Source organism: Mobula hypostoma, chromosome 1 (genome assembly GCF_963921235.1).
Source record: "Mobula hypostoma chromosome 1, sMobHyp1.1, whole genome shotgun sequence".
Lineage (NCBI taxonomy): Eukaryota > Metazoa > Chordata > Chondrichthyes > Myliobatiformes > Myliobatidae > Mobula > Mobula hypostoma.
The window spans coordinates 28,500,094-28,513,304 of record NC_086097.1 but is presented as its reverse complement, the minus strand read 5'-3'; the positions used below and the strand labels follow the sequence as shown (position 1 = coordinate 28,513,304).

General features: G+C 43.8%; 1 protein-coding gene across 1 annotated transcript in view; it reads left to right on the top strand.

Moving 5' to 3' along the window:
- Positions 1-13,211, top strand: part of LOC134345040 (protein Daple-like) — a 255,263-nt gene that overhangs the window by 203,606 nt on the left and 38,446 nt on the right. The window contains exons 22-25 of the mRNA XM_063045180.1: positions 154-340; positions 2,271-2,416; positions 8,394-8,483; positions 10,522-10,739. Coding sequence (XP_062901250.1) covers positions 154-340; positions 2,271-2,416; positions 8,394-8,483; positions 10,522-10,739 — 641 coding nt within the window. The remainder of the gene's footprint in view (positions 1-153; positions 341-2,270; positions 2,417-8,393; positions 8,484-10,521; positions 10,740-13,211) is intronic.

Below are 13,211 nucleotides of genomic sequence, written 5' to 3'. Positions count from 1 at the left end.
CCAGTCCTTGTTAGATTCCTCTGCCCTCATGTCTACCTGGTAATGGGGTGCTCAGAGCTCTGCGCCGCCCTCTAGCGGGGTTCCAGCGCGAGTTCCCCGTTCCTGCGCCCCACACGCCAACTGACGGGGGGGGCCGCACGGTTTGTGTTGCAGGCTGCACTCGATGAACGGTACACTGAAGGAGGAATACAACCGGCTGCAGAGCCTGGCCAAGGAGTGCAGGAGCAGTCTGAACAGCACCGAGCTGGAGCTGGAGCGCTGGAAGGCCCAGTATCACGAACTGAAGGAGAAGCACCAGAACCTGGACATCTCGCAAACCAAGATTGGGAATCACTGTGAGGTAATAATGATGGAAGGAGAATAATCCTGAGAGTGAAAGGATTCACTTTTGGCTCTGAGCCTGTACTCACTGGAGTTTAGAAGACTGGGGTGGTGGGAGGGCGGATCTCATTGAAACCTAACGAACATCGAAAGGCCAAGTTGGAGCGGAGGTGTTCCTTTAGTGGGTGAGTCTAGGACCAGAGGACATAGCCTCAGAATAGAGGGATGCCCATTTAAAATGGAGGTGAGGAAGAATTTCGTTAACCAGAGGGTGGCAGATCGGTGGAGTTGATTGCCACAGATTCCAGCACATCCTTTCTCAGATATGGGACACAAAAATGCTCACAGTGCTCCAAATGCAGTGCGATCAATGCTTTATAAAGCTTCAGCCTAAATCAAGAGATTTAATTTAATTTGGCATCATGTCCCATACAAGCATTTTGGTCTGAAGAGCCTTTTAATGTGCTGTACTAATGTAACTCATTTAGACTTATTAACTTAATTAAAAATCCCTCCCAGGTCCAAATGTCTTGATTAATTCCCTAAAACACGGGCAGTGCTCCCATTGATCCACTGCTGACAGTCCGACTGTGTCTTGGTCCCATTTGAGCTGGGTAATCTGGTGATAAAATTATTAACCGGTACTCAGAGCACAGAGGCAGGCCGTTCAAAACAAAAGATCCACACACAACAATCTGCTGGAGGAAAGCAGCACCTGTGGGGGAAAGGAATTGTTGATGTTTCAGGTCAAAATGCTACTTTCATGTGACCCCTTTCGTGTGTATAGAATACAGCAGAGGAAGGGCCCTTCAACCCACAAGTGCCAGCCTCTTAACCTGCTCCAAGATCCCTCTAACACTTCCCTCCTACATCGTCCTCCGTTTTTCTTTCATCCATGTATGTACCTATCATCATCATTATGTGCTGTGTCATATAACATGGGCAATCATGGTCTTTAACCATGATTGTGCTTGGCAAATTTTTCTACAAAAGTGGTTTACCGTTGTCATCTTCTGGGCAGTCTCTTGGAAGGTGGGTGACTTCAGCCACTATCAATACTCTTCAGAAACTGTCAGTGATTGCATAACCAGGACTTGTGATGTGCACCAGCTGCTCATAATACCATCCACCACCTGCTCCCATGGCTTCAGGTGCCTGTGATCGGGGTGGGGGGTGTGGGGGGGTTAAGCAGGTGCTACACCTTGCCCATGGTGACCTGAAGGCTAGCGGAGGAAAGGAGTGCCTTACACCTCCTTTTCTAGGGACATATCAACACTTTGCCACCCATGTGCCTAGGAGTTTCTTAAATGTCCCTAATGTATCTGCTCCTACCATCACCCCTGTGAGGGCATTCCATGCACCCACCACTTTGTGTGTGTGAAAAAAACCTCTGACATCTCTCCCTATACTTTTCTTCAATCACCTTAAAATTGTGCCCCTTCCTATCAGCCATTACCACCCTGGGACAAGTCTCTGGCTGTCCACTCGATCTCTGCCTGTTATCATCTTATACACAACTACCATCCCAACTTTAATCCTTCTTCACTCCAAACAGAAAAGAGCTCACCCAGCCTATCCTCATGAGACATGTTCTCCAATCTAGGCAGCAAACTGGTAAATCTCCTCTGCACCTTCTTAATTTTTCCACATCCTTCCTATAATGTGGCAACCAAAACTGAACGCAGTACTCTAAGTGTGGTCTAACCTGGGTTTTACAGACTTGCAATATTACCTCAGGGCCAAAACACCATTTGCCATCTTATATTTATATATTCCTAAATGTTAATAAGTTTACTTATTGATGGCAAACTATTCTGAGCCAAGAACTTTGTAATCTTCCTCAGGCACATGTTGTCAGAACCCTTCGACTTTGGGCTGGGGAGACAGACTCTAGTCTCTGTCTCCATTTCTCACTCTTGTTCTCTTTCTCTGGTCTTCCTTTTGCAAAGCTGCTGACTCAGCTGAAGAGCAACCTGGAGGAGGAGAATCACTTTCTGCTGAGTCAGGTCCAGACGCTGAATCAGCAGAATCAAAACCTCCTCGAGCGGTCCATGGAGAGCAGGGAAGTCTACCACGAGGAACAGAAGCGGTATATGTGAGTCAAGGGCTGATACGGCCTCGTTTCTTGTCCTCCCAGGTTTCTTGTGTGACAGCATTCCCAAGTCAAGTTTATTGCCACATGCACACATACATGTACAAACAGGTGAATGAAAAGTTTCTTACAGCAACGTCACAGGCCTGTTCACAGGGAAAACAAATTGCACACAACTTTTACAAGAAAAACGTAGAATAAAGAGAAAAGAATCTAAGTCTATTTTAGTATAAAGTGATCGAAGTAGCCATGGTTTTGCTGAACTGTAGTGATTGGGGTCATAGTCATAGTCATATACTTTATTGATCCCGGGGGAAATTGGTTTTCATTACAGTTGCACTGTTAATAATAAATAGTAGTAAAACCATAAATAGTTAAATAGTAATATGTAAATTATGCCAGTAAATTATGAAATAAGTCCAGGACCAGCCTATTGGCTCAGGGTGTCTGACCCTCCAAGGGAGGAGTTGTAAAGTTTGATGGCCACAGGCAGGAATGACTTCCTATGACGCTCTGTGTTGCATCTCGGTGGAATGAGTCTCTGGCTGAATGTACTCCTGTGCCCAAACAGTACGTTATGTAGTGGATGGGAGACATTGACCAAGATGGCAAGCAACTTAGACAGCATCCTCTTTTCAGACACCACCGTCAGAGAGTCCAGTTCCATCCCCACAACATCACTGGCCTTACGAATGAGTTTGTTGATTCTGTTGGTGTCTGCTACCCTCAGCCTGCTGCCCCAGGCTCAAGCTGCCTTCTTGAACCAACTTACTGGTTGGTTCAAGAAGCAAATGGTTGAAAAGAAGTAGCTGCTTTTGAACTTGAGGTGTGGGACTTCAGATTTCTGTACCTCGCCTCGTTTCCTGTTCTTGCCCACTATCGCTGTTCAATGACATTCCCAAAGTCGAGTTTATTGTTGTCTGCACAAGACCATAAATGTACAGGTGCAAAGAAAACCTTCATCGCAGACACTGAGTATCAGATAAGCAGCGTTCGCAAGGTAAACAAACTACACATTTTTTTAAGAGGAAAAGAACAAAAGAGGAAACAAAGTCCATTTCAGTGAAAAGTGATCAAAGTGGTTGTAGAACTGTAGTGATTAGGGTTTTGCTGGTTAGTTCAAGAACTAAATGGTTGAAGGGCCGTAGCCATTCCTGAACCTGACAATATTGAATCCAGCAAGGCTATGTGAGTAGAACTTAAAAATAAGAAATTAGTGATCACTTGAATGAAATTATACTATTGACTCACCAATAGTCAGCAAGAGTGAGAGGAGCAAATTGGGAAATTGTCAATAGTGTAGGGGAACAATAAGATTTTAATGGTAGGTCATAAAAAGACAATTACTCAGAGTACTACTGTAATTGGATCATAAGTTGAAGTTGAGTTTATTGTCATCTGTAGACAATACACAGATGCAATCATAAACTTGCATGCAGCAGCATCACAGGTATATGTCACCAGATAAGCAGTATTCACAAACAAAACAAATTGCATGGAGCATGATATAGGCAGAATTCTCAAGAAATTCATAATGGCATAAATTATACACAATTTTTACAAGAAAGGAATCACAAATAAACAAAAAAGTCAATTTCATTGTAAATTGATCAGAGTGGTCACTGAGTTGTTATACCAAGGTAGTGATTAGGGTTGTGCCAGTCAGTTCAAGAGCCAAATGATTGAAGGGAAGTAGCTGTTCCTGAAGCTGGTGGTGTGGGGACTTCAGGCTTCTGTACCTGAATGGCATGGCCCAGATTAGTCTCTAGTTTGAGACCAGTTCGAACACCCTTTAATAGGTTTTGGTGGAAGGACAAGAAACAGCAAATCCTGATCTTTGAGAGATCACTGACTGAGTGTCCTCCAGCCCCTGTGACTGCTCTAGCTGCATGTGTACAAAATTGAACTGGAAGGTAGGAATTTTCCTGACATGGTATAAGAATGGAAACATCAATGCCTATGAATGGATACAGCCCAGTACATTACAGGCAAAGATTCCCGCCCCCCCGCCCATTAACAAGGAGCCCACCAACCAAGCCATGGTCTCCTCCCGCTGCTGTCCTCAGAAAGAGGGTACAGAAACCTTGGATCCCACACCACTAGTTACAGGAATAGTTATTACCCTTCGACCATCAACCATCAGGCTCCTGAACCAGCGTGGATAGCTTCAGTCACATCAACTCTGAACTGATTTCAAGGACTTACTCTCAAGAACTCTACAACTCATGTTCTCAATATTATTTATTTACATTTAGTTTTACTAATGCACCTTGAACTGGGTCACTAATAAGGCCATTCTAAAGAGTGCATGAGGCAATCACAATCTGGAGTTTAATAGAGGCCTGACTGGCTTCTTCCCTTCAGTGAATCAGACAAGCCTTTACAACATCCCAATTGCTTCTTAGACATCATTACCCTTGTAACTTTTTTTAAATTCTTGTTTTCACTTTAGTAAAACTTAAATTCCATAGGCAAGACATATTTGATAAGGGCAGTGTGGTTTATGTGGTCTCTGGCAAGGACCCATGCAGGAAACTGATTAAAAGTTAAAGCTCTTAGGCATCAAACACATTGGCAAATTTAAACCCGCTTCAAAAGATCATTATCCCCACTTTGCAGTACTGGTTCAGTGATGTACTGGTGAGATACACTTCCCATCCTATGAAAACCTGTCAAGGTGTCAAATGAAGAGGCAGATTAGATTAGATTATCTATATATAGCATCTGTACATGGAAACATACACCAAATGCATTGTTTTGTATTAATGACCAACACAGTCTGAGGAATGCTGGGGGCAGTCCACAGGTGTCGCCATGCTTCCGGTGCTAACATAGCGTGCCCACAACTCACTCATCCTGACCCGTACGTCTTTGAAAGATGGGAGGAAACCAGAGTATTCACCCCCCTTGGAAGTTTTCATGTTTTATTGTTTTACAACATTGAACCACAGTGGATTTAATTTGGCTTTTTTGACACTGATCAACAGAAAAAGACTCTTTCATGTCAAAGTGAAATGAAAACAAATTTCTACAAATTATGATTATGAGGACACGCAGTTCTCTTTTATTGTCATTTAGTAATGCATGCATTAAGAAATGATACAATGTTTTTCCAGAATGATATCACGGAAACACATGACAAACTGACTTAAAAGCTAACAAAAACCACATAGTTATAACATATAGTTACAACAGTGCAAAGCAATACCATAATCTGATAAGAACAGACCATGGCACAGTAAAAGTCTCAAAGTCTCTCGAAAGTCCCATCATCTCACGCAGACGGTAAACCTCCAGCACCGCCAACTTGCTGGTGCAGCATACTGGGAGCATCCGACCACAGTCCATCTGAAAACTCCAAGCCTCCGACCAGCTGTCCGACACCGAGCGCCATCTCTGCCGACCCCGGCCCCGGCAATAGGCAAAGCTGAGGATTTGGGGCCTTGGTCTCCGGAGATTCTCGATCGCACAGTAGCAGTGGCAGCGAAGCGGGCATTTCAGAAGTTTCTCCAGATGTTCCTCTGTGCTTCTCATGGCTGTCTCCATCAAATCCGGATTGTGCACGGCCCCCTAGTTACACATACGATATTCATTCGGAACAGCCGTGCGCGCTGCGTCGTGCCGCCATCTTCTCCCTCCATTGGTCTAAATGTATTACAATTATTAGACACAGAATAATTGATTGCTTAATTATTCATCCCTTTCAAATCAATATTTAGCAGATGCATGTTTGGCAGCAATTACATCCTTGAGTCTGTGTGGATAAATCTCTATCAGCTTTGCACATTTTTCCCCATTCTTCTTTACAAAACTGCTCAAGCCCTGTCAAATTGCATGGGGAACGTGAGTGAGCAGCCCTTTTCAAGTCCAGCCATAAAGTCTCAATGGGATTGAGGTCTGGACTCTGACTTGGCCAGTCCAGCACATTAACTTTGTTGTTTTTAAGCCATTCCTGTGTAGCTTTGGCTTTATGCTTGGTGTCATTGTCTTCCTGGAAAACAAATCTTCTCCTAAGTCACAGTTCTCTTGCAGACTGCGTCAGGTTTTCCTCCAGGATTTCCCTGTATTTTGCTGCATTCATTTTACCCTCTGCCTTCACAAGCCTCCCAGGGCCTGCTGTAGTGAAGCATCCCCACAGCATGACGCAGCCACCACCATGCTTTATGGATGACGTTTTGTTTTCATGATGTTCAGTATTTCACTTACGCCACATTTAGTCTGATGGCCAGAAAGCTCAATTTTGGTTTCATCAGGACATAGAACCTCCTTCCAGCTGACTTTAGAGTCTCCCACATGCCTTTTGGCAAACTCGAGCCAAGATTTCATGTGCATTTTTTTCAACAATGGCTCCTCTTTGCCACTCTCCCATAAAGCTGTGACTGGTGAAGCACCCGGGCAACAGTTTTTGTATGGGCAGCCTCTCCCATCTCAGCCACTGAAGCTTGTAACTCCTCCAGAGTTGTCATAGGTCTCCTGGTGGCCTCCCTCACTAGTCCCCTTCTTGCACGGTCACTCAGTTTTTAAGGACGACCTGCTCTAGGCCAATTTACAGCTAAGCCATATTCTTTCCATTTCTTGATGATTGACTTAACTGTACTCCAAGGGATATTCAGTGGCAGAAATTTTATTGTATCTATCTCCTGATTTGTGCTTTTTAATAAACTTCTTGCGGAGATGCTTGGAGTGTTCTTTTGTCTTCATGTTGTTTTTGCCAGGATACAGACTTTCCAGATACAGGTATATTTTTTCTACAATCAGTTGAAACATCTTGACTACATGCAGGTGATCTCCATTTAACTAATTATGCAACTTCTAAAACCAATTGGCTGCATCAGCGATGATTTGGTGTGTTATACTAAAGGGGATGAATACTCATGCAATCAATTATTTTGTGTTTTATATTTGTAATTAATTTAGATCACTTTGTAGAGATCTGTTTTCACTTTGATTATTGTCAAAAAAGCCAAATTAAATCCACTGCTATAAAAATACAAAACATGAAAACTTCCAAGGGTTAAATACTTTTTATAGGCACTGAATTTACAACATAAACAGCATTATATTAGTGTTTTGAAGTGTTATAGTGCAGTGATGGGGTAGCAGATGGGGCAGTGGGGGGGGTAACTAGAATGATTGATCAGATTAATCTGATCTGAGGGAAGAATTTTTTAGGATAGCATGGTTTTTGTTTTAATTGCCCTTTGGTGCTCTCCAGCAGGGAGCTTTTAGAAGAGGCATTGGGTAGTGTTTGCCACAATTTTCCTGCCCACTTCTTTGTCCTGAACATACACAAGTCCTGCAGTGGTGGTAGGCTGCAGCCAATGACATTTTCTGCTGACCTGACAGCTCACTGTAGCTTCTGTATATTGAGAGAGGATGCTGCCCCAAGCCAGATGTAATTGCTGATGTGAGGATGCTACCTATCATAGTATACTCATTTCAGTTCATGTATGAATATGGCTCAGACAGTTCATTCCTAGTAGCACTACAGATGAACTGTGGAGACTCACACTGAAAATCTCTCACTGCAACCAGGAAAGGGCAAGAAATTAACACTCCTTATCCCTAAATTGGAATTGCAGAAGACTACCAGACCATAATGCATAAGAGTAGGATTAAGCTATTCAGCCTATCTTGGCTGATTTATTATCCCTCTCAACCCCATTCTCCTGTCTTCTCCCAGTAACCTTTGATGCCCTGGCTAATCAAGAGCCTATCAGTTTCCACTTTAACTGTACCCAATGACATGGCATTCAAAGCTGGCTGTGGCAATGAATTCCACAGATTCACCACTCTCTGGCTAAAGGTATCCCTCCTCATTTCTGTTCTAAAGGAATATCCTTCTATTCTGAGGCTGTGACCTCTGGCCCTAGATTTCCCCCACTGTAGGGAGCAGAACTTGGAGGCTTGCTCTTGGTTGACATTGAACTCTCAGGAATCCTGTAATAATCAATTGTCATACTTTCATTTCCTTTTTCAGAGACAGGTTAAACTCCCTTCGAAGGCAAAAGGAGAAATTGGAAGAGAAAATAATGGACCAGTATAAATTCTATGAGGCAACTCCAAAAAGGTAACGCCTTACTTAGCAAATTAAATAGTCTGTGAGGTGCCTCTGTGTCACGGGTAATGAGCGAAAACCCTCCCTCAATGTGGACAAGAGCTACTGATGAGCGTGGTGTGGTTTATGTGGTCTTCCTGGACTTCACTAAGGCATTTGAGGTCATCTCGGGAAAATGGTTAAATGTTGAAGCTCACGTGATCCAAGGCAAGATGGCAAATTGGTTGCAAGACTGTCTCAGTAACAGGAGGTAGAGGGTGATGGTGGAGGGCTGCTGTTGTGGTTGGAGGTCTGTGGTGTACCTCAAAGATCAGTACCGGTGTCCCTTACTGTTTGTTGCAGAATCATAGAGCACTACAGTGCAAAAGGACTCTTAGTCAATGCTGAACTGTTATTCTGCGTGGTCGCATTGACCCTCACCTGGACCAGAGCTCTCTACAATCCCTCCAATCCATCTCGTGAATGGACCAGAGCCCTCTACGTCAGATTAGATTATGACAACACTCAGTCCTCTTTTATTGTCATTTAGAAATGCATACATGCATTAAGAAATGATACAATGTTTCTCCAGAGTGATATCACAGAAAACAGGACAAACCGAAGACTAACACTGACAGAACCACATAATTATAACATATAGTTACAGCAATGCAAAGCAATACCATGATTTGATGAAGAACAAATCTTTGAGGCACAGTAAAAAAGTCCCGAGTCGATCAACTCCCGAGTGCCCGATAGCAGGCGGCAAAAGGGAGAAACTCCCTGCCATAAACCTCCAGGCACCGTCAACTTGCCGATGCCTTGGAAGCAGCCGACCACAGCCGACCCTGAGTCCATCCAGCCGAAAACACCGAGCTTCCGACCCAGCCCTTCCGATACAGCCTGCCGAGCGCCATCCTCTACTGAGCGCCTTCGACCTTGCCCCGGCCACTGAAACATGCAAAGCCGAGGATTTCAGGGCCTTCAGCTCCGGAGATTCTGGTTACCACACAGTAGCAGCGGCAGCGAAGCGGGCATTTCAGAAGTTTTCCAGATGTTCCTCTGTGCTCTCACGTCTGTCTGCATCGAATCAGAATTGTGCACCATCCCCTACTTGACAGATAACAGATATCATACCATCGCGCCGCCATGTTGGCCCTCACCTGGACCAGAGCCCTCTACATTGACCCTCACCTGGACCAGAGCCCTCTACATTGACCCTCACCTGGACTAGCGCCCTCTACAATCCCTCCAATCCATCTCGTAAATGCTGCAATCAAACCCACATCCACCACTTCCACAGGTAGCTCGTTCCACACTCACACCAGCTTTTGAGTGAAGAGGTTCCCTCCTCAGATTCTCCTCAAGTATTTCACCTTTCACCTTTAACCTATGAGCTCTAGTTCTAGTTTCACTCAACTTCAGTAGAAAAAGCCTGCATGCATTTACCCTCTCTATACCCCTCATTATTTTGTATACCTCTACAACACCTCCCCCCACTCTCATATGTTCCGGGGGATAAAATCCTAATCTATTCAACCTTTGAATGTAATGCAGTTCCTCAGTGCATGAGCAATCTAGATATGAGCTACAATTAGTAAGTTTGCAAGTGATCCGTAGTGTTATTGATAGTGAAGAAGATGGTCATAGTGTCATACAGACTGGAAACAGGCCCTTCGGCCCAACAGGTCCATGCTGACCAGAATGGACTAGGCAACTATTTGATATTCATCACTTGGTAAGATGCTGGCAGATGGAATCTAATCCGGATAAATTTATGGTGATTTTGGGAGTACTACTGAGGGTAAAGTATACACAATGAATGTTAGATCCTTGGGAAGTTTTGAGGAACAGAGGGATTTGGATGTTCATGTCCAAGGTTCCCTAAAGATAACAGCACAGGTAGATAAGGTGGGTGTGTTTTCTTTGAAGTGGAGGCAGCTGAGAGAAGGCTTGATATGGATGCTGTGATGAAATTGCCACTGTTTCTTCAGGCTTTCATTATGTTCAGCAGCAAAATAAGATTCTCTTTAAGGTTGGTAACAAGTTAATTGTTTTTCTTTCCCCAAAGGAAGAACAACTGGGTGACGGCAAAGGCATTGGTTAAGCTCATGAAACCCAGAAAGGAGAGTGCCAAGAAGCAGGCCGTCGAAGGGCAGGCCCGCCAAATGGAACCAGCAGAGGTCGCGACCGGGCCGAATGCTTCTCAGGGACAGAGAGCGAGTCTGGATGAATCCTCACAAGGATCCAACTCACTGGAGGAACCATCTCCATGTACACCCAGCAAAGGTAAGGTGGAGTAGTGAGTGGTGATCCTTCATGGAATGGCCTGAACCAAAGACCGGTTCATTGGCTTCAGTGCTGTCACCTGTTCGGTGCATTAGCATTTTCTGAGTTTCATCAAGTCGTCCAAGGGGTGTTTCTGCATTTACCCCGTGTCTTCCTGTGTTCACTTTGACTGTTCATTGATTTTATTTCGGCTGTTCTCGGAACACGGATGTCACTGATAAGACTGCCCCAAGTTACCTGGAACACACTGTGTAGTTGACCATGCAGCCTTAAGACTGAACTCATGGAGTTGGGATTGGAAAGGACCCCACCCTTCAAAGGTCTGGTCTTCACACTCCGAGCCAATACTTAACTGCCCATCCCTAATCGCTCCTGAGAAGATAGGGGTGACCTGCCTTCTTGAACCACTGCAGTCCCTGAGGTGTGGGTACATCCACAGTGCTGTTAGGGAGAGAGCTCCAGAATTTTGACGCAGCAAACGGTGAAGGAACGGTGATATATTTCCAAGTTAGGGTGCTGTGTGGCTTGGAGGACAATGTCCAGTTGCTTTTACTGCTTTTGTCCTTCTTGCTGGTAGAGGTGGTGGGTTTGGAAGCTGCAGTCTAAGGAGTCTTGGTAGTTGCTGCAGTGCCTTTTGTAGATGATACAGACTGCTACTGCTGTGCTCCAGAGTGAGTGAATGGTTATGGATGGAGTTCTGTCAAAATTGAATTGGGATTTTAAAGGCCTCCATCCCCAGAGGTCAAGTTGAGTTTTTTCCATATGTTGGTAACTCTTGCAGCGGTGTTGCCTAGTCCTGTCTCAAGTTTACTTAGTAATGAGTAACATCAGCTGCCATTGATGGGTCTGAACCAGGGTGTCAAGGAAGAGACTTGTGTGAATTTAGACACTCAGCAATTCCTGCTTCATAAGATTAAAAATTGTTCCCATTAAGAGTGCGATAAGATAGACTCTTGACCTCACAATCTACCTCATTAGGATCTTGCAACTTACTCTTTACCAGCACTGCACTTTCTCCATAGCTGTGAAGCTTTATTCTCGCATCTTTATAGTTTTACCTTGTTCCACTTCAATGCACTGCATCAGAATCCGGTTTGTTATCACTGACACGCATCATGAAATTTGCTGTTTTGCACCAGCGGTACAGCGCAGTACATTAAAAACTATAAATCACAATAAGGAATATATATATTTTCACTGTATGTTCTGGTTAATTGGGACATCCCGGAAAAGTACATTTTGGCTCAATTAAGCAGCTGCCCCAATTAGCCAAAGTTTCATGGAAATAGTTAAAAAGGTACAAAAAAGACAACCTAATGTCTAACTGAGTAACAAATTATATAGTTAAATGAAAAACAGAACAAATGAGAACTATCAATGCGACTACAGTAATCTAAAACTCTATATTAGTTCCTAATAGTTAGTAATCGAGGAATTCATCCAATGCACGCTGCCATGTTCTTTTGTTTGACTGTAAACGAACAAAATCAGTGCAGACACCTAGTGCAGAAAATCCCTAGTGCTTTCATACAATGTTATCAATGATTGCATCCTTCAGACCTTCATTTTCATTGTAATATTCAAGATGATTGTTGATACGTTCAAATTTTTCATAGTTCCTAATTTGTAGTGAAATCATTTCATTTTCACCCCCGGCCATTTCTGCAGCAAGCAAACTAGTTCTGAATTGTTTTGCTGTTTACTACTCACCAGCTATCAGTGACAAAAACCACTGCTTTTTGAAAATTAACACATGCACCTGACACTATTTAAAAACCTTTCGCTATTCATCAACTATCAGTGACAAAAATCATTGCTTTTTGAAAACTAACACATGCACCTGACGCTATTTAAAAACCATTCGCTCTAAGTACGGTGTAGTGTCTAATGGCCGCAAAAGTGCACATGACCAACGCTAGTTAAAAACTGATTGGCAACAGAGTCCTGCCCTATTAAGTGGCACAGTGTCCCAAATAAACTAAGGGAATGCTAGCTATTTTCTTGATAAGTTTTTGTTCTTAAGAGTTATCCTGAATAAGCCGCTGCCCTGATTAACCAATGGCATAATTAACCAAAATATATATATATTTGAGTGTGTGGTATATGTGTGCGCACGCGCGTGCACACACACACACACACACACACACACACACACACACACACCCCCCCGCACCCACCCACCCAGCCACCCAGCCACCCACCAAGATAAGATTTTCAGTATATCTCCGTGCATCTGACAATAATATTCCAATAGCAATACCAATCTCTTTTGGGACTTGCTGAGTCTATAAGCTCCCACTAGTCTCCTGTTTATTGTCCAGCCCTGACTGATCTCAAGAAGCTGCTTTCTTGAATTGCTGCTGTCTAACCGTGAGCCTTAAAATAATGGTGCAGCTCGGAAATGCACCAGGCTGTTTCAAGCAGTTACGTGTGTGGGGTGGGTTTGGAGTCACGCATAGGTATAGCCGTAAT